At 43.3% G+C, this 25098-nt stretch overlaps 1 protein-coding gene across 1 annotated transcript in view; it reads right to left on the bottom strand.

Moving 5' to 3' along the window:
- LOC106562837 (mitochondrial adenyl nucleotide antiporter SLC25A25) overlaps positions 1 to 25098 on the bottom strand; it is a 56720-nt gene that overhangs the window by 21210 nt on the left and 10412 nt on the right. The window contains exons 2-4 of the mRNA XM_014127878.3: positions 2121 to 2247; positions 1713 to 1800; positions 435 to 546 (exon numbers count right to left, since the gene is read on the bottom strand). Of these exons, the coding sequence (XP_013983353.1) occupies positions 435 to 546; positions 1713 to 1800; positions 2121 to 2247 (327 nt within the window). The remainder of the gene's footprint in view (positions 1 to 434; positions 547 to 1712; positions 1801 to 2120; positions 2248 to 25098) is intronic.

Genomic DNA, 25098 nt, shown 5'->3' with positions numbered 1-25098 from the left:
TGTCTGCCCTCCTGGCCTAACAGGTAGTGGAAAAGCTTGCTGATTGACGTCAGCGGAAGGTGGTTGGTTGATCTGTTCAAGGGGATTAAGCAGGATCACAGTGACCCGTTTGGCTCCTTTAGGGAGTATTTCCGGGAACCCTGGTCAGGGCCTAGACAGCTAATATGGCTGGGGCATGGAGAGTGTCTGTGGGACCATTAACAATATATGAACACAACTATGCTTTCCTATAAAGAAAAAAAGGACAAACAGCCCTTAAATTCCTTCCTTTGTTTACAGTATTTGTCATTCAAAGCTTTAATAGCTGAAGACAGTTATACAAATGTGTTTCATACTTTCCTGGTAGATTTTACTTGATGAAAAACAACCAAAGCTTGTTATTTTGAACAACTTTGAGAGAAAAAGTGCTGTTTTTCTTTCTAACTTAGTCTTACCGTTGAGTGTTTCCAGTGCAGGATGATCTCGGGAATGTTATTGGCGGGGTGCAGTAGGTGGTAGTCTCTCCACTCGTTCCAGTCGATGGTCATTGTGCCATTCTTGTCCATGCTGTTGACAGAGAAAGAGAAAAGACCAGAACCATTTCAATGTAGCTTCTTACAGCGCATATTCTATTTTGTTTCACCAGACCACCTATGTGTGTGTGTGTGTGTGTGTGTGTGTGTGTGTGCCTGAATTCAGAAGCAGTATGCTCACACATGCACACCTTTTGGATAAAAGGATCAAAGTCTTTAAGTGCTGCTTTTTTCCCTTTCCAAATTGAAGCATGAAATGGGCATTTTGTGTGTTGGGAATCATTCAGTACTCTTCTTAATTTGGACTTTTCACAAGTAATTGAAGGGATGCAGCTTTTTTCTGTCGCTTTCTTTGTAAAAAAAAAAAACAAAAAAAAGAAACACAGTAGAATAAGAAGCGAAGACGATGCATTGTCTTGTGACAGGCAGGGCAAGCAGATGGAGAGGATTCCATTACTTACTACATTATTCTGAGACCAGCAAGAGGTTGAAAGGTAGAGAGAAAAGGGAGAGGGGAGGCACAGAAAAAGAGAGGACAGGGAGAAGCACACACACACACACACACACACACATTTAGAACTAAAAAGAAAGAAGGGGGATATCATGGAATCTTAGTGATTCAGTGATTCCATATTGGACATGGTAACTGGCTAAATATGTAACAAAACAAAAAAAGATTTACATATTGGTATTAAAACAAAGATGCAACACTTCACTTCAGTCAGAGAAGAAAATAAAGCTAGGTTTATATTAACCAGAGTAAATTATAATTTCCTCCTCTAACCAATATGCCTAAAAAGTGTGCTTCCTTATATCTATAAAAAGGCCAAGCCCCAAAAAAGCCATGACAGCATAGGAGTGTCAGCTCTAACCAGGGCTAGCAGGCAGTATCCCGGTGCTTGGAGGGAAACACTTTTGTGGACTCGGGATACCCAGTTGATCCAAGCATCTAGCTAACCGCCAGTGGTAAAAAGACGACACTGACTGCAAACAGTCAAGACCGGTTCGCCAGTCAGGAATTAGAGGTGAAATGGAGAAAGGGGGCAAAAAAGTAGAGAGTAAGAAGTAGAGGGAGTATGAGGTAGAGAAGAGACTAAATGCATGCTGGACTGACTAACACAAACAGACACTTAGAGCTAATGGTTTAGACAAGAGTGTTGGTGAGACGGGAGACACGTCAGCCCAGGTTGACAGCCTTACCTTTTGAGGATCTTCTCTGCCTGCTGCTCGGAGATGTTAACCCCCAGGTCTCGAAGGGACTGCATGATTTCCTGCTTGTCAATACGACCTGCGGGGCAAAAGAGTAAACCTCAACATCAGCCACTCGTAAGTGGCTGACCGGATCTCACTGACCAGATATTATATCAACGTTTTTACTACCAGCTTATAAAATAGAATCTCAATGTATTAGACCTAAAGACTGAATTTCCTCAGTTAATGTCATTGTGTATGCACAACTAAACCAAATGCATAATTTCCCCCCAAGTGAATAGTACAGCATAGCACTTTGTAGGCTAAACCGTGGTTTAAGATAAACATAGTGATACAAGTGAAAGCATTCAGTGGTTGTGTGGCTCCGGCCTATGTGGCCCCTCTCTGTGTTCTTACCATCGTTCTTCTTGTCCAGGCTTTTGAAGACCAGCCGGAGCTTCTTCTCGTGGTCTCTCAGATAGTGGACAAACTCCTCAAAGTCCAGCTGGCCGTCCAGGTCCTTATCTCCCGCTTTAACTATTTTCTGTCAGAAAATAAGGAGGAGAGGATTTTTACACTTCGATGAGAATTTAAATATCAATTTACATACAGGCTGAAGAGTAGCAATGATAGAACTGTAGGTTTAAAAAGAAAATTGACGATTCTCAAGGCAAGGGGAAATTGACGCCTATGTTTAGTTAAAACTATGACAAAAGGTGAGCCTGTTACATTTGGATAAGGAGACCAAGACAAAGAGATGGACTGAGTGACTTGAGGACAGGAGTGTAGATCAGTGAGTGGAAGGTTACAACCACAAGCCACCTGGGTCTTGTTTGCTCCAGAGTGGTCACATAGTTGACATCACCTGGTCCACCTGCTCCATTAGTGTGGAGTGTTTAGACCAAGGCTGCCTAAATTTCAGTTTGTTTCTACCTGGTAGTTAATGGCACTCACCTGGTGTCCCAGGTTTGAATTAATCCCTGATTAGAAGGAGAGGATGAAAACCCTCCAGGACTGGAATTGGGCAGTCCTGGTTTAGACCATCACAGGCACGTTGAACTCTAGCTCAGGCCTAGCTAAAGGAGCACACAGGCTGTTCAAGCAATTTAGTTTAGTTTATTAATTCAACCATTTAAAAAAAAAAAAAAAAAATAAAAAAAAAAAAAAGCACACATAAAACATGAAAAAGCCATACACGCACATGAGTAAAATCATGTAGGATAACACACAAAGCCTGGGACTTATTTCCATTGTGGTCCTCTTGAGACAAGATGGTTAGGCAAGATCGAGCACAGTTAAACACAGTATGGCATTGAGATAAAACATAAAAACAAAGAAGAACAACATCTCGCTCATCATTGCAGTTACATCGTAGGGGTTATTCACATGGGCACAGAAGACAAACATATTTTTACTTTATTTTAAAAGCTGCCCAGAGAGGACATTGTTTTTATAGGCAGAGGCAACTCATTCCATTCTGAGGCTCCAGTATACAAGAAAAGTACCCTTTCCCAGCATTACTCCTGAACCTGCATAAGCACACATCAGCAACACCTGATCTGGTGCTGTGATTGTGTGCATCCCTAACACGAGGAAAGTAATTAGTTAGATATCTGGGCGCAGAACCATAAATACTCCTGTAAACCAAACATAGTCTAATCTTGGGCACCCTAGCCTCAACAGGCAGCCAGTTTCCGAAAGCAGCTCCTGCCTATGTGAGTACGTGGACTCACCTTCAATACTACCCTGATCAGCTTATTCTGGGCTATCTGGAGCTTCCCCATCATAAGTTTAGATAAGCCCCCAAACCAGGAAGTACTAGCGTAGTCAAAATGGCATTGAATGAGGGCAGTGGTTAGCACTTTCATGGAGTCCTTATCAAGCAGTTTGGACTTTCTAGCCAAAAACGTAGTCCTGGCATTAACCTTCCCTAGAACTTTATTGGCCATGCTCACACCTCCCAAGCTTCCATCAAGGATACATCCCAGGTAGCTAACAGAGGTTTTAGTAGTCAGCACCTCACCCCGTAACTCCACTCTGATTTCAGAGGACCTGCTCAATGTAGGTCTGGATCCAAAAATAATTGCCTTAGTTTTACCTAAGTGCAGAGATAGCTTATTATCTCCAAGCCATTTGCTAATGTTAGTAAGCTCTGTGTTGTACTTTTGTGAGACACCAGAAGTGTAGTCATCCGCATAAAGGAAAATACGGCAAGAACAAGCATCTTTCAAATCGTTAATATACAGTAAAAACATTAGAGGCCCAAGCACGCTCCCCTGCGGAACGCCACAACTCATTGGTTTTGCCTGAGACAGTGACGCATTAACCTCTACTACTTGCTCTCTACCTGATAAATAAGACTTTACCCAGCCTAAAGGGATGCTGCTTAACCCCAGTGCCTCCATTTTGGAGATTAGGAGACAGTGGTTAACTGTATCAAAGGCCTTTGTAGGTCAATTAGTAATATTCCACAGAGATTTCCCTCATCAATCTCTTTCATGATGAAGTCAGTCAAGTAAAGTAGACAATAAGTGGAGTATGTTTTTCTAAAACCCAACTGAAAATCATACATTAGAATTGGTTTGTTGACATATTCATAAATTTGCTCAAGCACAGCTCTCTCCAGGATCTTTGATGTTACACAGAGGATGGATACAGGCGTATAATTCCCAGGGTCAGTTTTTATCCCCTTCTTATACAGAGGTATAACTTTAGCTTGTTTCATGTCTCTGGGAAAGATGCCCTGTTCAAGAGAGAGCTTAACGATATCTGTAATACAAGGGCCAATTTGCTCAGCAGAATCTGAGAAACCTTGCAGGAATATTATCCAGGCCTGTGGCTTTGGGGTATTTAAGCTCTGCTAGCATACTGACTATTTTGGCTGTTGCTACCTTTGAAATAGAAAAAGAGTATAGCTGAACCCCTAACTCTACATAATACTTATTGACTTGGTTGCTTCCATACAAACCAGAACTGGTGGGCAGCTTGCTAATCAGCTTGCTGGCAACAGAAGTAAAAAAAAAAGAAGAAGAAAAAAAAAGAAAAAAAAGAGTTGAATTAATTGGCAACCTCTGTTTTTTCATATACCATCTCCATGTTCAGTCCAATACTGTTTAGTTTGTTTTTGTTAATACTACTACAGCCTAGTTCCTTAAATTATTTCAAAGCTTTTTAGGGACATTTTTGTTCTCAAATATTTTCTCAGCAAAGTTATCCCTCATAGCTTCATCCATCCTGCTCTGTGCTTCATTTCTGTGATGTTTATATAGGACAAAAATCAGGCTGCTCTTGAGAGTTCTTACATTTCTTAAAGGCCTTATTCCTTGCTTGGATAGATTGAAGAATCTCAAGATTAAACCAAGGGCTAGATCTCTGCTTTACCCTGACCCATCCAATCGGAGCCATCATATTCACCACATCAAGGAATCTACATTTAAAGGCTTCCCGGGCACTGCCTACACTATCCAGCACAGGTGACCAGTCAATTTTACCCACTTCCTCCCTAAACATTTCAACACAGTATTTTTTGGAGTCCTCTGATTCTAACTGTTTTGTGACACTTAAATATATATTTAAAAATCCTCCTTGAGAAATGGATGGGGTGCCGAGTGCCGTGTGCACTTCAACCCCTACCCCAATGGGCTCTGAGCCAAGGAAGGGGAAGACCCTCTATTGATAGGGAGAGCTAGGCCTCAGATCTGCTCAGGGATTTGAATATTGTATTTGTACAGTCAATCTTCACTCACAGTTATGACTGTTGGGTGAGGAGTTTATCAGTGGGCGTAGGCAAGCTCAATTTGGCAATATCTGAACTACTGACCTTTAGGGGACATGTTAGTGGACAGATGAAAGAGTAACCCTTAGTTACCTTAGAGGCTTTTCTGATTGATGAAAGTTCAAGGAGAAGCAATTTACATAATATGTACAGTACCAGTCAAAAGTTTGGACACACCTACTCATTCAAGTTTTAAAAAATATAACTTTTTTTTTTTACCATTTTCTACATTGAAGAATAATAGTGAAGACAGAACTATTAAAGAACACACATGGAATCATGTAGTAACCAAAAAAGTGTTGAAATCAAAATATATTTTATATTTGAGATTCTTCAAAGAAGCCACCCTTTGCCTTGATGACAGCTTTGCACACTCTTGGCATTCTCTCAACCAGCTTCACCTGGAATGCTTTTCCAACAGTCTTGAAGGAGTTCCCACATATGCTGAGCACTTGTTGGCTGCTTTTCCTTCACTCTGTGGTCCAACTCATCCCAAACCATCTCAATTGGGTTGAGATCAGGTGATTGTGGAGCCCAGGTCATCTGATGCAGCCCTCCATCACTCTCCTTGGTACTGCTCTGGTTTACACATTCGAAGCTCAGCTGAAGAAGTATAATTGGAATATGGAGGAGGAATGTTAAAGAAAAATGGTAGAAATGCATGCCAGATTAAAGACAGGAGGAGAAATAGAAGTGAGTGAGTATTAGAGGTGGTAGGTGTGGTGAAGTTATCGGAGCCCGAGGCTTGCACTGGGTCAAGTTAAAGATGAGTCTGTGACGGTAGGAGTGACATTTTTGGAAAAAAGTGGACCCTTGCCTTTTGGCTGATCTATTTGTGGTTTCAGGGTGGGTGAAAACAGAGTTGGGTGCTATGGAATCGGTGAAGGTAAGCAGAAGAGGTCTTGTGATAATTGTTTGTGTTTCTGCTGGTCAGAGGAAGCAAGCGCTCCAAATTTAACAAACAGGGCCAAAAAGGGCACCATTGAAAGGAGTGATTACTGGGGTAGCTGTAAATGTGAAAGGTGAGCAACTGTTAGGGGAAGATTCCCGGTGTTTGTGATGCTTGTCGTTTGGTGCGACGCAGACAGGGTGGTGTGAGTGGTGAAACAGAAGAGTCATTCATTGTCTGTTCTTTTGAGTTTTGAAGTTGAGTCTTCGCCAGACAAAGTGATGTTTGGGTATGTAAGTTATCCTCTACAAACTTTTGTGCTTAATATACTACGCTGTTACAAACTTATGGGCATATGGCAGCAGTGTGTAGGAGGGAGGTTCCTAGGTGTGAGAAGTGTGCAGAAGGGCATGAGACAAAGGAATGCGTAACATTGGGGAAAGTAGTGGTATGTGCTAATTGCAGGGGTGCCCATGGGGCTGGGGATCAGAAATGTCCGGTTCGAGAGAGGCAGGTTGAGGTTTCCATGGTTAGAGTAGTGCGCATGCTGAGGCTGTGAAGAAAGTAGAGGGAGATGGGACAAGAGGAGTGGTGTGAGTAGTAGATCTGTTCAACAGTACAGAGGGATAGGCCAACAAGTGATCTGTGACTCACCACCTGGATTCGGTCTTAAAATTGTGTTTTTTACATTGGATAAAAGTAGAGACCGAGCTACAAATTGGTATATCATACACTGTATTTGAGGAACAATGAGAAAGTAATTCTGCTTTGAAAGTTGATCAACTTGTAAATGAAATTTTGAGAAAAATCGCCTTTGAATGTTTTGGTATTTAGTGAAGAGCTCTTCTTTGTCTACACCCATTCAGCATCGTTCACACCCTCTTAAGGTTTAGCCCCACCCATCTCATTTCGCTCTTGGAGCGCACACTTGACGCTTTGGCCGATGATTTGTTTACCTCTGGATAACATGAAAACAGCCTAACCAGCTCGGCTGGTAACAATTTCATTATGCATTTTTGCAGACGTTTACAGACACCGGCCATATTCAACGGGTGTTGTACACACGTCATGTAACGTTAGCTAACGAGCCAGCCATCTAACGTTAGCTAGTTAAACAACAACGAACAAAGTGCCAAAAATGCCACAGTACTGGGAGCTAACCAACCAGGTTCAATGTTAGCTAGCACTAGCGACTCCTAAGGCGGACCGGGCGCAGTGCACGCTGACACGGTCGCCAGGCGTCCTGCGTTTCCTCCAACACATTGGTGCTGCTGGCTTGCGGGTTAAGTGGGCATTGTGTCAAGAAGCAGTGTGGCTTGGTTGGGTTTTGTTTCAGAGGACGCACGGCTCTCGACCTTCGCCTCTCTCTAGTCCGTACGAGAATTACAGTGATGAGACAATTGGATACCACAAAATTGGGGAGAAAAAGTGGTTAAAAAAAATTGTAAGAATAAATTAACTCCTGTGAAGTCGCGACATAGCCAAGTTTTCTGAAATCGGGTCACATACAGATGAAATCGGAAGTTAACATACACTTAGGTTGGAGTCATTAAAACTTGTTTTTCAACAACTACACAAATTTCTTGTTAACAAACTATAGTTTTGGCAAGTCGGTTAGGACATGTACTTTGTCCATGACACAAATAATTTTCCAACAATTGTTTACAGAGATTATGTCACTTATAATTCACTGTATCACAATTCTAGTGGATCAGAAGTTTACATACACTAAGTTGACTGTGCCTTTAAACAGCTGACAGGCTAATTGACATCATTTGAGGTGTACCTGTGGATGTATTTCAAGGCTTACCTTCAAACTCTGAGCCTCTTTGCTTGACATCACGGAAATATCAAAAGAAATCAGCCAAAACCTCAGCAATTTCCAAAAGCCTGAAGGTACCACGTTCATCTGTACAAACAATAGTACGCGAGTATAAACACCATGGGACCACGCAGCCATCATACCGCTCAGGAAGGAGACGCATTCTGTATCCTAGAGATGAACATACTTCGGTGCGAAAAGTGCAAATCAATCCCAGAACAACAGCAAAGGACCTTGTGAAGATGCTGGAGGAAACAAGTACAAAATGATCTATATCCACAGAAAAACGAGTCCTATATCGACATAACCTGAAAGGCCGCTCAGCAAGGAAGAAGCCACTGCTCCAAAACCGCAATAGAAACACCAGACTACGGTTTGCAACTGCACATGGGGACAGAGATCGTACTTTTTGGAGAAATGTCCTCTGGTCTGATGAAACAAAAATTGAACTGTTTGGCCATAATGACCATTGTTATGTTTGGAGGAAAAAGGGGGAGGCTTGCAAGCCGAAGAACACCATCCCAACCGTGAAGCACAGGGGTGGCAGCATCATGTTGTGGGGATGCTTTACTGCAGGAGGGGCTGGTGCACTTCACAAAATAGATGGCATCATGAGGGAGTAAAGTTATGTGGATATATTGAAGCAACATCTCAAGACATCAGTCATGAAGTTAAAGCTTGGTCGCAAATGGGTCTTCCAATTGGACAATGACCCCAAGCATACTTCCAAAGTTGTGGCAAAATGGCTTAAGTACAACAAAGTCAAGGTATTGGAGTGGCCATCACAAAGCCCTGACCTCAATCCCATAGAAAATTTGTGGGCAGAACTGAAAAAGCGTGTGCGAGCAAGGAGGTCGACAAACCTGACTCAGTTACACCAGCTCTGTCAGGAGGAACCGGCCAGAATTCACCCAACTTATTGTGGGAAGCTTGTGGAAGGCTACCCAAAACGTTTGGCCCAAGTTAAACAATTTAAAGGCAATGCTAACAAATACTAATTGAGTGTATGTAAACTTCTGACCCACTGGGAATGTGATGAAAGAAATAAAAGCTGAAATAAATCATTATCGCTACTAGTATTCTGACATTTCACATTCTTAAAATAAAGTGGTGATCCTAACTGTGAAAAACTGAGTTTAAATGTATTTGGCTAAGGTGTATGTAAACTTCCGACTTCAACTCGATATGCTTCAATAAGGTTGGATTTTTAGCATTTATAGCAATGGCTATCAACTGTACTGCAGGGATGGAATGTAAATGTCTACCCAGACTATTTGCAGTGCCCCCCCACCACCCCTCTTTACACCACTGCTACTCTGTTGTCATCTATGCATAGTCACTTTAATAACTCTACCAACATGTACAGTCGTGGCCAAAAGCCTTGAGAATGATCAAATATTCATTTTCACAAAGTCTACTGCCTCAGTTTGTATGATGGCAATTTGCATATACTCTAGAATGTTATGAAGAGTGATCAGATGAATTGCAATTAATTGCAAAGTCCCTCTTTGCCATGCAAATGAACTGAATCCCCCAAAAACATTTCCACTGCATTTCAGCCCTGCCACAAAAGGACCAGCTGAATCATGTCAGTGATTCTCTCGATAACACAGGCGTGAGTGTTGACGAGGACAAGGCTGGAAATCACTCTGTCATGCTGATTGAGTTCAAATAACAGACTGGAAGCTTCAAAAGGAGGGTGGTGCTTGGAATCATTGTTCTTCCTCTGTCAATCATGGTTACCTGCAAGGAAACACGTGCCGTCATCATTGCTTTGCACAAAAGGGCTTCACAGGCAAGCATATTGCTGCCAGTAAGACTGCACCTAAATCAACCATTTATCGGATCATCAAGAACTTCAAGGAGAGTGGTTCAATTGTTGTGAAGAAGGCTTCAGGGCACCCAAGAAAGTCCAGCAAGCGCCAGGTCGTCTCCTAAAGTTGATTCAGCTGCGGGATCAGGGCACCACCAGTACAGAGCTTGCTCAGGAATGGCAGCAGGCAGGTGTGAATGCATCTGTACGCACAGTGAGGCGAAGACTTTTGGAGGATGGCCTGGTGTCAAAAGTCATTTTCTCTGATGAATCCCCTTTCCGATTGTTTGGGGCATCCGGAAAAAAGCTTGTCCGGAGAAGACAAGGTGAGCTCTACCATTAGTCCTGTGTCATGCTAACAGTAAAGCATCCTGAGACCATTCATGTGTGGGGTTGCTTCTCAGCCAAGGGAGTGGGCTCACTTACAATTTTGCCTAAGAACACAGCCATGAATAAAGAATGGTACCAACATATCCTCCGAGAGCAACTTCTCCCAACCATCCAGGAACAGTTTGGTGACGAACAATGCCTTTTCCAGCATGATGGAGCACCTTGCCATAAGGCAAAAGTGATAACTAAGTGGCTCAGGGAACAAAACATCAATATTTTGGGTCCATGGCCAGTAAACTCCCCAGACCTTAATCCCATTGAGAATGTGTGGTCAATCCTCAAGAGGCGGGTGGACAAACAAAAACCCACATATTCTGACAAACTCCAAGCATTGATTATGCAAGAATGGGCTGCCATCAGTCAGGATGTGGCCCAGAAGTTAATAGACAGCATGCCAGGGCGGATTGCAGAGGTCTTGAAAAAGAAGGGTCAACACTGCAAATATCAACTTCATGTATTTGTCAATAAAAGCCTTTGACACTTATGAAATGCTTGTAATTACACTTCAGTATTCCATAGTAACATCATTTCAAGCATTTCACTGTAAGGTCTACACCTGTTGTATTCGGCGCATGTGACAAAAAAAAATGTATTTGATAAGTTGCAGAAAATTGAGGTTGTGGTGGCAGCTGCAGAGAAGTATTTGGGTGTACGAGACTTGACGTCAGAAGAGTTAGAGTGTGTTGAGTGGTGGTGTCCTGTCTTTTCAGGCTGTTGGCCTGAGGTAGGAGTAGGTAGATTTAAATAGTGCAGTAGGGTGGTGGGTTTTTAGTGTAATAAATAAGCGAAGTATAAGGGAAGTATACTCCAATTTAGTAGGTGGTGGAAATGCAAAATTGATTTGATGCCAACTGCCTTTAAACTTCATCGAAGAAGGTTTCCTCATTCCTCGCTTCTTCACGAGTCTATTTGGTTACTTTCTTCAGAAAACTAGCTCTCAGCTTAACGGTTCCTTTCGGTGTGGGTTACCACCCCACTACGGAGTGCTGAGTGTCTTATTTTATATTTTCAGGAATTCCGCTAACTTCAGCTTCACTTTACAGAGAACATGGAAAGTATTACCCAGGCCTCGTCCTTGCTCGAGGACGACTCTGTTGACAACAAAGTCCCAGTGGAGGGAGAAGCTACTCCGGCATCTCCGTCTGTGCTTCAGGCTGATTCGGGGAACATCCACCTTTCCCAAGGGGCGGACCTTAATTCCAAGGAATCCGGAAGTGAGGACAATGGCATGTCTCTTGCCGCATCAGGCACTGCCCTCTGACAAGGATATGGATTAGCCCCTGAAGAATTTCTCCCCCTCGGCTCAATTTGTGCTACCCAGCCAGGGGTAGGAGTCAATAACTGACCTCTCCTTCTTCGAGGCAATCATACGCACTGCCACCAAACTTGATGTTAAGTATCCCACGGCTCCCCACTTTCCAAAAAGACTTGCGTGGATGGAATCTCCTCGGAGTAATTCCACATCCGTCCGACAGAGTGTACCAGCCTTCCCAGACTGTCTGGCGTTGTTGGAGTCTTCCTGAGCCGAGCTACTCAAGTCACCTTCTCCTGTGACCGGCTACCCTTATTTGGATATGCATGGCATGGAGTCGTCGGGATTGCTCAGCTCACCTCCCGTGGAGCATTTACATTTTTTACATTTAAGTCATTTAGCAGACGCTCTTATCCAGAGCGACTTACAGTAGTGAATACAGTTCATACATTTCATGCATTTTTTTTTTTTGTACTGGACCCCAGTGGGAATCGAACCCACAACCCTGGCGTTGCACACACCATGCTCTACCAACTGAGCCACAGGGAGCCTTCCATGACTGAGCACCTTGACCCGAAGGCTTTGAGCTCCTTTTCCACTGCCCTGAAGCTTGCTCATCCCAATGACCGCTTCACCACGTCCGTGCATGGGAAGATCTACAGTTCAGGCGGTGCGCTCCGTTAATGCATCTGCCCTCCTCTCAGTCTACATGGTGGTGCAGGCTAAGGAGTTGTGCGACTCCCTGGCGAATGGTGGCATGACTAAATGACTAAAATGTAAAATGTAATGGTTAAATAACAAAGAGTTATGAATAAAAATGATGAATTTAGTATTATTTCAAAGTTATTATTTGGTGCAATTGGGAGACCAGATTAAATGAAACAAAATAACTTGCACAAGTATAGCCTACGATAGAGGTGGACATTTTTTGTAATAGCTGTCAGATTATTAGTGCAATATTACTCAAAAAAGTCACAGAGAGCCTCTGTCTACTCCAGACCGGCCACCCAAACAAAATCGCACAATAGCTGTCGGGCTGTCTACCCGGCTAGCAGTATGAATGAAAGCACTGAATGAAATAGCGATATGCAAACCGGAATGCTTACAAGAATTATAGCTATGATTAAATACAGTTGGGTTCTGGGTTAAACTTGGAACATTGCAATCCTAGAGACTGGTTTTTACATTAGAAGTTAATGGTTAGCTGTAGGAGCCAGATGGCTTTGGAATGTGCTGGTTGGATGGGAGGAAGTCACAGGATTGCTATAGGGGATACGGGTGGACATCTTTGGATTAGGAAAATGAGGGGTTGAGGTCAGAACCCTTTAAGGGATAAATTATGGTTTATTACCCTATTACTTCGTCTTCCTATCAAAGAGAAGGAGGAGTGCCTAAATTGGAGTATATACAGTTGAAGTCGGAAGTTTACATACACCTTAGCCAAATACATTTCAACTCAGTTTCACAATTCCTGACATTTAATCCTAGTAAAAATTCCCTGTTTTAGGTCAGTTAGGATCACCACTTTACTTTAAGAATGTGAAATGTCAGAATAATAGTAGAGATGATTTATTTCAGCTTTTATGTCTTTCCTCACAATCCCAGTGGGTCAGAAGTTTACATACACTCAATTAGAATCTGGCAGCATTGCCTTTAAATTGTTTAACTTGGGTCAAACGTTTTGGGTAGCCTTCCACAAGCTTCCCACAATAAGTTGGGTGAATTTTGGGCTTTGTGATGGCCAGTCCAATACCTTGACTTTGTTGTCCTTAAGCCATTTTGCCACAACTTTGGAAGTATGCTTAGGGTCATTGTCCATTTGGAAGACCCATTTGCCACCAAGCTTTAACTTCCTGACTGATGTCTTGATGTTGCTTCAATATATTTACAATTTTACTCCCTCATGATGCCATCTATTTTTTTAAGTGCACCAGTCCCTCCTGCGGCAAAGCACCCCCACAACATGATGCTGCCACCCCCGTGTGTCACGGTTGGGATGATGTTCTTCGGCTTGCAAGCCTCCCCCTTTTTCCTCCAAACATAACGATGGTCATTATGACAAAACAGTTTAATTTTTGTTTCATCAGACCAGAGGACATTTCTCCAAAATGTACGATCTTTGTCCCCATGTGCAGTTGCAAACCGTAGTCTGGCTTTCTTATGGCCGTTTTAGAGCAGTGGTTTCTTCTTTGCTGAGCGGCCTTTCAGGTTATGTCGATATAGGACTCGTTTTGCTGTGGATATAGATACTTTTGTACCCGTTTCCTCCAGCATCTTCACAGGGTCCTTTGCTGTGGCTCTGGGATCATTTGCACTTTTCGAACCAAAGTACATTAATCTCTAGGAGACAGAACACATCTCCTTCCTGAGCGGTATGACGGCTGCGTGGTCCCATGGTGTTTATTCTTGTGTGCTATTGTTTGTACAGATGAACGTGGTACCTTCAGGCGTTTGGAAATTGCTCCCAAGGATGAACCAGACATGCGGAGGTCTACAATCTTTTTTCTGAGGTCTTGGCTGATTTCTTTTGATGTTCCCATTATGTCAAGCAAAGAGGCACTGAGTTTGAAGGTAGGCCTTGAAATACATCCACAGGTACACCTCCAATTGACTCAAATGATGTAAATTAGCCTATCAGAAGCTTCTAAAGCCATGACATCATTTTCTGGAATTTTCCAAGCTGTTTAAAGGCACAGTCAACTTAGTGTATGTAAACTTCTGACCCACTGGAATTGTGATACAGTGAATTATGAGTGAAATAATTGTCTGTAAACAAATGTTGGAAAACTTGTGTCATGCACAAAGTAGATGTCCTAACCGACTTGAAAATGTGTGACAAGAAATTTGTGGAGTGGTTGAAAAATGAGTTTTAATGACTCCAACCTAAGTGTATGTAAACTTCCGACTTCAACTGTAGGTATTAGACTCATTCAGGGACAGGTTGAAACTGTCAGTGAAGGCACTTGCCAGTTGGTCAGCGCATGCTCCGAGTACACATCCTGGTAATGCATCTGGCCCTGTGGCCTTGTGAATATTGACCTGTTTAAAAAGGTCTTACTCACATCAGCTATGGAGAGCGTGATCACACAGTCATCCGGAACAGCTGGTGCTCACATGCATACTTCAGTGTAGCTTGCATTGAAGCGTGCATAGAGGTCATTTAGCTCGTCTGGTAGACTCGTGTCACTGAGCAGCTCACGGCTGGGTTTCCCTTTGTAGTCCATAATAGTTTGTAAGCCCTACCACATCCGACGACCATCAGAGCCGCTGTATCAGGATTCAATCTTTGTCCTGTATTGAAGCTTTGCCTGTTTGAGGGTTCGTAGGAGGGCATAGCGGGATTTCTTATAAGCGTCCGGATTAGTGTCCCGCTCCTTGAAAGCGGTAGCTCTACCATTTAGCTCAGTGCGGATGTTGCCTGTAATCCATGGCTTCTGGTTTGGTTATGTACGTACGGTCACTGTGGGGACGACGTCATCGATGCACTTATTGATGAAGCCGGTGACTGAGTGGTACACTCCTCAATGCCATCGGATGAATCCCGGAACATATTCCAGCCTGTGCTAGCAAAACAGTCGTGTAGCTTAGCATCTTAGCATACCACCCTGCATCCTACTGCTGGCTTGCTTCTGAAGCTAAGCAGGGTTGGTCCTGGTCAGTCCCTGGATGGGAGACCAGATGCTGCTGGAAGTGGTGTTGGAGGGCCAGTAGGAGGCACTCTTTCCTCGGATCTAAAAAATATCCCAATGCCCCAGGACACTGCCCTGTGTAAGGTGCCGTCTTTCGGATGGGATGTTAAACGGGTGCCCTGACTGAGGTCATTAAAGATCCCATTGCACTTATCGTAAGAGTAGGGGTGTTAACCCTGGTGTCCTTGCTAAATTCCCAATCTGGCCCTCATATCATCATGGCCACCTAATCATCCCCAGCAGCTTACAATTGGCTCATTCATCCCCCTCCTCTCCCCTGTAACTATTCCCCAGGTCGTTGCTGTAAATGAGAATGTGTTCTCAGTCAACTTACCTGGTAAAATAATGGTTAAAAAAAATCTGCGTCATCTGACCACTTCAGTATAGAGTGAGTCACTGGTACTTCCTACTTCAGTTTTTGCTTGTAAGCAGGAACCAGAAGGATATAATTATGGTCAGATTTGCCAAATGGAGTGTGAGGGAGAGCTTTGTACGCGTCTATGTGTAGAGTAAAAGGTGGTCAAGAGTTTTTTTTTCCCTCTGATTGCACGTGACATGCTGGTAGAAAATGAGGTAAAACGGATGAGTTTTCCTGCATTACATTCCTGGACACTAGGAGCATTGTCTTGTTAGCTTATGGCTTTTACAGCTCGTTGAGTATGGTCTTAGTTCCAGCATCGGTTTGTGATGGTAAATAGACAGCTATGAGCAATATAGATGAAAACTCTTGGTAAATAGTGTTTTCTACAGCTTATGATGAGATACTACCTCAGGCGACTTCTTTAACAATTAGATTTTGTGCACCAGCTGTTATTGAGAAATAGACAGACCACCACCCCTTGTCTTACCGGAGGTAGCTGTTCTGTCTTGCCGATGCACAGAAAACCCAGCCAACTGTATATTATCCATATTGTTGTTCAGCCACAACTCAGTGAAACAAGAGATTACAGTTTTTAATGTCCTGTTGGTAGGATAGCCTCGAACGGAGCTCATCCAGTTTATTCTCCAATGATTGCATGTTGGCCAATAGGACGGAGGGTAGAGGCGGGTTACCCACTCAACGACGAATTCTCACAAGGCACCCGGATCTCCGTCCCCTGTATCGGCGTCTCTTCTTCATGCAAATTACGTTGATTTTGGCCTGGTCTGGTATCAGCAGTAAATTCTTCATGTCTGACTCATTAAAGAAAAAAAACATTGTCCAGGTATTCGCTGTTCTGATATCCAAAGTCATAAGAGACGGTGGCAAAAACATTATGTACAAAATAAGTTAAACGCAAAAAAACTAAATAGCACAATTGGTTAGGAGCCCATAAAACGTCAGCCATTCACTCCAGCGCCATCTTATTGGGTTAGCCTATTTGAACTGTAGCCAACTCTTGAAATGTATGCAGGTGGGCTTACAAATGGGACCTTAAAGCATAAAAGTAAAGTAAAAAGCAGCATGAAAGTGCCCAGTCTAAAGAAAGAACAGGTCATGTACCTTTAAACTCAAGACTAAATGAGTCTGTTTGTTTGTCAAGTATGGATAACACCATTGACGTAACAGTCTGCTCAATTAAAGTGTCCTGTATCAATGATAGAGGTGGTGACACTGAACGAGGAGTGATTCAATTACAGGCACAGGAGAATGAGAGTACCAGAAACTGCAGGATGCCTGACTGCAGCAAGCCTCTAGCAGCTATGCACTTGTCCACTGTCTTTTAGAGGAATAACCTAGCTGTAAAGCGATCCCACCGAGGGGGTGTGAGAAGAGCAGGTGTGTGTGAGAAGAGGGGGCAATTTCAGCCAAGCACCTCTTGGGGGACCCCTAGGTATCGCGCCATCAGGCTCCCCTTTCACTTGGCCAGCCATTTATGGGTGAGTTACTCGGCTGGGGTATAAGGGTGAAGGGGGAATGGTCACTGACCAGGGGGGCCCTGGTAAGGGAGGAGTGTGTATTTAAAGAATACGTAGGTTCCTTGGTAAGGGAAGAAAGTGTGTGAGCATGCTGAGAGAGGGCCCCAAATCCCACAGGGTCCTTGGTAAGGGAGTAGTATGTTGGGAATGGCCTTCACCCCACATAAACTAAAATGCAAGCAAAGGATGGAGGTCATGGAATGCATGTTAGCCTATTATTTGAGGTCAAACCCACGGTGCAAGATCATTTACACACATCCAGGAGTTGTTACACATGAACGCAAATAAAATGCCTGTACAGAGTAGATCTTTAGATCCTAAAACATTGTAGATTGCTCCTAGATTCGAAAACATTGCAATATCCACTAAACCTTTAGAGTTAGGCTATAAATCTACTATAGACATTTACAAGCAAGCATCTAAACAGTCTAGTTAAAGTCTTGTTTATGTTTCATTGAACAAGCATGGGAAACAGTGTTTAAACCCTTTACAATGAAGATCTGTGAAGTTATTTGGATTTTTACAAATTATCTTTGAAAGACAGGGTCCTGAAAAAGGGACGTTTCTTTTTTTGCTGAGTTTATATATATCTCGCTTTCTTGTTTTTCTCTAAACAAATTAAAAGGCCAAGACAATTCTTAACCGAATTTCATTTATTAAAATAAAAAAATATATACAAGGCCTCAAGGCCTACTTGTGCAACACAAATCAACAACACACACCCACACGTCTATTCAATTATTTAGGAAGGTTAGACCACTAGCTGTTTGAATATGTAATTTATATAATCATTTTGATTGAAAATGTATTTTGTTATAATTAAAACAGCCTGTGGTAATTTGCTATTGGATTGGCAGAATGACAACTACTAACACATTAGCCTACAGCTGGCTTGAACATAACTTTTTTGAATGCACTTTAATTATCCAATGTCACACTTACCGATGGCGAGGTGAAGCCTGTGCCCAAAGTACTGCAGGCGGGTCCAGTTGTTCAAGTGCAATGCTTTTATCATGTTGCTCCTGCTGTCAGTTGTCATGCACACCTGTCGGTCGTCGCTCATCTTCTATGATGCCAGAGAGTCTGAGACCCTGGGCTATTACTTCAGCCGTATGATTATCCGGGAAGTAAGATGTCTGGAGGCAGACATTTTGCAATTTCCAGTCTTCATTTATGTAGTGGACTGTCAAACTTAGGTATGGCTCTGACGTTCTGCTCGACCATAGATCGGCTGTGGTGGAAAAATAAGAAACACTAGCCAGCTTCTCTGCGACTCTTTCGCAGGTAGCAGTGTAAAATCGCCACAGGGCTTCTTCCATGAAATACTTGCGGCTTGGCAGCTGATATTTGTGGTCAACTGTACCCATCAGCTTTTTAAAGCCTGGCTTTTCTACTGTAAAGATTGGAACCATATCTTTCGCTATGTAATAGGTCACTGCATCTGTTATCTCCTTCCACCTCAAACTTTTTATGCCATTTACTTTTGAAAAGTATGCGGGCGGCTATGGTAGTTTGTCTTTTAGCAGACGTTTTGGGAATCGGGCGACTGGAATCGGCATTGCGTAGTCTCACGCATTCCTCCCATTCTACCGTGTGTTTCAGTTGCAGGTGATGGAAGGGGTTGGTTGTACTGCTGCTGCTTTTTGTAGCAATTGTCTTGACACATTTCACAGGACATTTGTTTGCTGAACATCAGACCTCAAACCCGAACCACTTCCATATTACTGAAAAAACATTGCTGCCCTTTTTGGGGATAATTTCATCTTCATGAGAGGCTGAGCTGGCATCCTCACTTTCCATTTTGGTGGAACTTTTACAGCCACTACACTTCTCCAGCGTGATTACAATTTGTGAAAGGCTGTCTAGGGTTGTGATTGGTGGATAACCTCTGCACGTGTTGTCACGCAATTGGGACCTGATTCGACATTGGGCTGACAAAGAGGCAGTGAGATGCTGCATTTGTAAAACGTTACAACATTATAACAGAACCTCGATTCTTGCGATAGAGGCATTTTCCATATCGCGCCAAAACAAACTCGAATATGTCACCCAGTCCTAATTTGAGCATAATTTTACCTTGCAAATGCAACTCACCTAACTAGATAGCCAAACAGATTGCTGTGTCATTGCTGAGTTCACAACGCTCAAAGACAAATATTTTTGGTCGAAAGCAAATCCATATCCAAAAGCATTGAGTTCTCTCTCATCCAGGCTGTATCACATCCGGCCGGGGTAGGCCGTCATTGTAAATAAGAATTTCTTCTTAACTGACTTGCCTAGTTAAATAAAAATGTGCAACCACCACAGGAAACCAGTCAATGTAGGTCCCAAATCACGGCCGGATGTGATACAGCCTAGACATACAGTGCCTTCGGAAAGTATTCAGACCCCTCGACTTTTTCCACTTTGTTACATCACAGCCTTATTCTAAATTATTTTTTTTTTTTTTTAACACCTCAATTTACACTCAATACCTCATACTGACAAAGCAAAAACAGGTTCTGAAATTTTAGCAAATTTATTACAAATAAACTGAAATACCACATTTATATAAGTATTCACACCCTTTACTCAGTACTTTGTTGAAGCACCTTTGGCAGTGATTACAGCATCGAGTCTTCCTGGGTATGACGCAACAAGCTTGGCACACCTGTATTTGGGGAGTTTTCCCATTTCTCTCTGCAGATCCGTCACTGCACAGCTATTTTCAGGTCTCTCCAGAGATGTTTGATCGGGTTCAAGTCCAGCCCACTCAAGGACATTAAGAGACTTGTTCCGAAGCCACTCCTACGTTGTCTTGGCTGTGTGCTTATGATCGTTGTCCTCTTGGAAGGTGAACCGTCGCCACAGTCTGAGGTCCTGAACGCTCTTGAGGTTTTCCTAAAGGATCTCTGTACATCTTTCCCTCGATCCTGACTAGTCTCCCAGTCCCTGCCGCTGAAAAATATTCACAGCATGATGCTGGCACCACCATGCTTCACCGTAGGGATGGTGCCAGGTTTCCTCCAGACATGACGCTTGTCATTCAGGCCAAAGGGTTCAATCTTGGTTTCATCAGACCAGAGAATCTTGTTTCTCATGGTCTGAGTGTCATTAGGTGCCTTTTGGCAAACTCCAAGTGGGCTGTCATGTGCCTTTTACTGAGGATTGGCTTCCATCTGGGCACTGCCATAAAGGCCTGATTGGTGGAATGGTGCAGAGATTGTTGTCCTTCTGGAAGGTTCTCCCAACTCCACAGAGGAACTCTAGAGCTCTGTCTGAGTGACCACCGGGTTCTTGGTCACCTCCCTGACCAAGGCCCTTGTCCCCCAATTGCTCAGTTTGGCCAGGGGCCAGCTTTAGGAAGAGCTTTGTTGGTTCCAAACTTATTCCATTCAAGAATGATGGAGACCACTGTGTTCTTGGGGACCTTCAATGCTGCAGAAGTGTTTTGGTACCCTTCCCCAGATCTGCGCCTCGACACAATCAGGTCTCGGAGCTCTACGGACAATTCCTTGGACCTCATGCCTTGCCTTGGTTTTTGTTCTGACATGCACTGTCAACTGTGGGACCTTGTATAGACAGGTGTGTGCGCCTTTCCAAATCATGTCCAATCAATTGAATTTACCACAGGTGGACTAAAATCAAGATGTAGAACCATCTCAAGGATGATCAATGGATCAACGCACTTAAGCTCAATTTCGAGTCTCATAGCAAAGGGTCTGAATACTTAAGTAATCCTGTTTAGTTAATACATTTGCTAAAATCATTTTTTTTTTTTTAAGTATTAGCTTCGTCTTTATGGGGCATTGTCTGTAGATTGCTGACAATTTCTTTATTTGTTTAATCCATTTTTAGAATAAGGCTGTAACTTAACAAAATATAGAAGAGTCAAGGTCTTTCCCAAAGGCACTGTTTCTTTGTTTTGGAAGGCATTTGGACAAGGGAGCTCACATTTCCAGAGTGCACCTGGCCTCTCATTTTTAAAAAAAAATTCTCCTACCATCACTTTGATGGGATAGGCTCCCTCTTATGTTTGTTGCCGATATGCATTTATGCCCAAAATTGTTATTAACTTGAGAAAAGTTGCAGTGTTTATCCTATATTAATTTAGCAGCGGTGGGCCCACTACCATGGACTTTAAACTCATCGTTCTTGCGTGCCTGTAAAATGGCGCCGGAGCAGAAGGCAGACGTTTTACATGCCCCCCAACCGATTTAGTTTTTTTGTTTGTAACAATTTTTTTTACATAATGTTGCCGCTACCGGCTCTTATGACCGAAAATAACATCTGGACTGCGATTACTCACTATGGACAAGCAGAATCCTCTTCTTTCACGACTGATGAGCCCGAGGCGGAAGATATACGGCTCCCTCGGGAACAGGCCCCGACCCCAGCGATCTGCGTGAAGAGGTGGCGGAGAAAGAGAGGCCGGAGGGCAGGCCGCCTTCTGAGGAGTAGGAGGCGATCTAATAAACCCCCACTCCCCTCAATTCTGCTCGCAAACATGCAATCTTTGGACAATAAAATGGCCAAGTTATTGGGAAGATTAAACTACCAACGGGACATTAAAAACTAACATCTTATGCTTCACGGAGTTGTGGCTGAACGACGACAATATCAACATACTGCTGGCTGGTTATACGATGTACCGGCAGGATAGAACAGTGGCGTCTGGTAAGAAGAGGGGCGGCGGTCTATGTATTTTTGTAAACAACAGCTGGTGCACGATATTTAAGGAAGTCTTGAGCCATTGCTCGTCTGAGGTAGAGTTTCTCATGATAAGCTGCAGGTCGACTGATTATGATTTTTCAACGCCGATATCGATTATTGGAGGACCAAAAAAAGCTGATACCGATTAAATCAGCCGATTTATTTATATATAAGTAGTAATAATGACAATTACAACAATACTGAATGAACACTTATTTTAACTTAATACATGAATAAAAATCTATTTAGTCTCAAATAATAATGAAACGTTCAATTTGGTTTAAATAATGCAAAAACAGTGTTGGAGAAGAAAGTAAAAGTGCAATATGTGCCATGTAAAAAGGCTAACGTTTAAGTTCCTTGCTCAGAACATGAGAACATATGAAAGCTGGTGGTTCCTTTTAACATGATTCTTCAATATTCCCAGGTAAGAAGTTTTAGGTTGTAGTTATTATAGGACTATTTCTCTCTATACCATTTGTATTTCATATACCTTTGCCTATTGGATGTTCTTATAGGCACTTTAGTATTGCCAGCCTAATCTCGGGAGTTGATAGGCTTGAAGTCATAAACAGCGCTGTGCTTCAAGCATTGCTAAGAGCTGCTGGCAAACGCAGTAAAGTTTGAATGAATGCATGCAAGCCTGCTGCTGCCTACCACCGCTCAGTCAGACTGCTCTATCAAACTATCATTTCGAAAACAAATGTTTATTATTTCAGTGAAATGCGGAACCGTTCCGTATTTTATCGAATGGGTGGTATCCATAAGTCTAAATATTGCTGTTTACATTGCACAGCCTTCAATGTTATGTCATAATTACGTACAATTTTGTTAGGAAGAAATGGTCTTCACACAGTTGGCAACGAGCCAGGCGGCCCAAACTGCTGCATATACCCTGACTCTGCTTGCACAGAACGCAAGAGAAGTGACAATTTCCTTAGTTAAAAATATTGCCTGCTAACATGCATTTCTTTTAACTAAAATATGCAGGTTTAAAAAATATATACTTGTGTATTGATTTTAAGAAAGGCATTGATGTTTATGGTTAGGTACATTGGTGCAACGACAGGGCTTTTTTCCAAATGCGCTTGTTAAATCATCATCACCGGTTTGGCAAAGTAGGCTGTGATTCGATGATAAATTAACAGGCACCACATTGCAAATAATCAACGCAGGACAAGCTAGTTAAACTAGTAATATCATCAACCATGTGTAGTTAACTAGTGATTATGTTAAGATTGATTGTTTTTTATAAGATAAGTTTAATGCTAGCTAGCAACTTACCTTGGCTCCTTGCTGCACACAGTCTCCTCGTGGAGTGCAATGTAATTGGCGTCCAAAAATGCAGATTACCGATTGTTATAAAACTTGAAATTGGCCCTAATTAATCGGCCATGCCGATTAGTCGGTCGACCTCTAACAGAGACGCATACAAAGCTCTCCCTCGCCCTCCATTTGGCAAATCTGACCATAATTCTATCCTCCAGAATCCTGCTTACAAGCAAAAATGAAAGCACGAAGCACTAGGACTGCAATAAAAAAGTGGTCAGATGAAGCAGATGCTAAGCAGCAGGACTGATTTGCTAGCACAGACTGGAATATGTTCCGGGATTTCTCCAACGGCATTGAGGAGTACACCACATCTGTCATTGGCTTCATCAATAAGTGCATCGATGACATCGTCCCCACAGTGACCATACGTACATACCCCAACCTGAAACCATGGATTACAGACAACATCCGCACTGAGATAAAGGTTAGAGCTGCCGCTTCAAGGAGCGGGACTCTAAACCCGGAAGCTTATAAGAAATCGCTATGCCCTCCGACGAACCATCAAACAGGCAAAGCGTCAATACAGGACTAAGACTGAGTCATCCAACGAGCGTTAGAGACGGTGTAGTATGTGGCAGGGCCTGCAAACCATTACAGACTACAAAGGGAAGCACAGCCGAGAGCTGCCCAGTGACACGAGCCTACCAGAGGAGCTAAACTACTTCTATGCTCGCGTCGAGGCAAATAACACTGAAACATGCATGAGAGCACCACCTGTACCGGGTGACTGTGTGATCACGCTCTCCAAAGCCAATGCGAGTAAGACCTTTAGACAGGTCAAAATCCACAAGGCCGCAGGGCCAGATGGATTACCAGGATGTGTACTGCAAGCATGCGCTGACCAACTAGCAAGTGTCTTCACTGACATTGTCAACCTCTCCCTGTCCGAGTCTGTAATACCAACATGTTTCAAGCAGACCACCATAGTGCCAGTGCCCAAGAACACTAAGGTAACCTGCCTAAATGACTACCGACCCGTAGCGCTCACGTCTGCAGCCATGAAGTGCTTTGAAAGGCTGGTCATGGCTCACATCAACATCTCAGAAACCCTAGACCCAATCCAATTTGCATACCGCCCCAACAGATCCACAGATGATGCAGTCTCTATTGCACTCCACACTGCCCTTTCCCACCTGGACAAAAGGAACACCTATGTGAGAATGATATTCATTGACTACAGCTCAGCGTTCAACACCATAGTGCCCTCAAAGCTCATCAATAAGCTAAGGACCCTGGGACTCAACACCTCCCTCTGCAACTGGATCCTGGACTTCCTGACGGGCCACCCCCAGGTGGTAAGGGTAGGTAACAACACATCCGCCACGCTGATCCTCAACACAGGGGCCCCTCAGGGGTGCGTCCTGTACTCCCTGTTCACTCATGACTGCACGGCCAGGCATGACTCCAACACCATCATTACATTTGCCGATGACAACAGTGGTAGGCCTGATCACAGACAACGATGAGACAGCCTATAGGGAGGAGGTCAGAGACCTGGCCATGTGGTGCCAGGACAACAACCTCTCCCTCAATGTGATCAAGAAAAAGGAGATGAAAAAGAGGACCGAGCACGCCCCCATTCTCATCGACGGGGCTGCAGTGGAGCAGGTTGAGAGTTCCTTGGTGTCCACATCAACAAACTATCATGGTCCAAGCACACCATGACAGTCGTGAAGCGGGCATGACAAAACCTATTCCCCCTCAGGAGACTGAAAAGATTTGGCATGGGTCCTTAGATCCTCAAAAGGTTCTACAGCTGCAACATCGAGAGCATCCTGACTGGTTGCATCACTGCCTGGTATGGCAACTGCTCAGCCTCCGACCGCAAGGCACTACAGAGGG

The sequence above is a fragment of the Salmo salar genome, chromosome 11 (assembly GCF_965601325.2).
Source record: "Salmo salar chromosome 11, fSalSal1, whole genome shotgun sequence".
Lineage (NCBI taxonomy): Eukaryota > Metazoa > Chordata > Actinopteri > Salmoniformes > Salmonidae > Salmo > Salmo salar.
The sequence above is the reverse complement of the archived record's forward strand: the minus strand, read 5'-3'. Positions and strand labels throughout refer to the sequence as shown.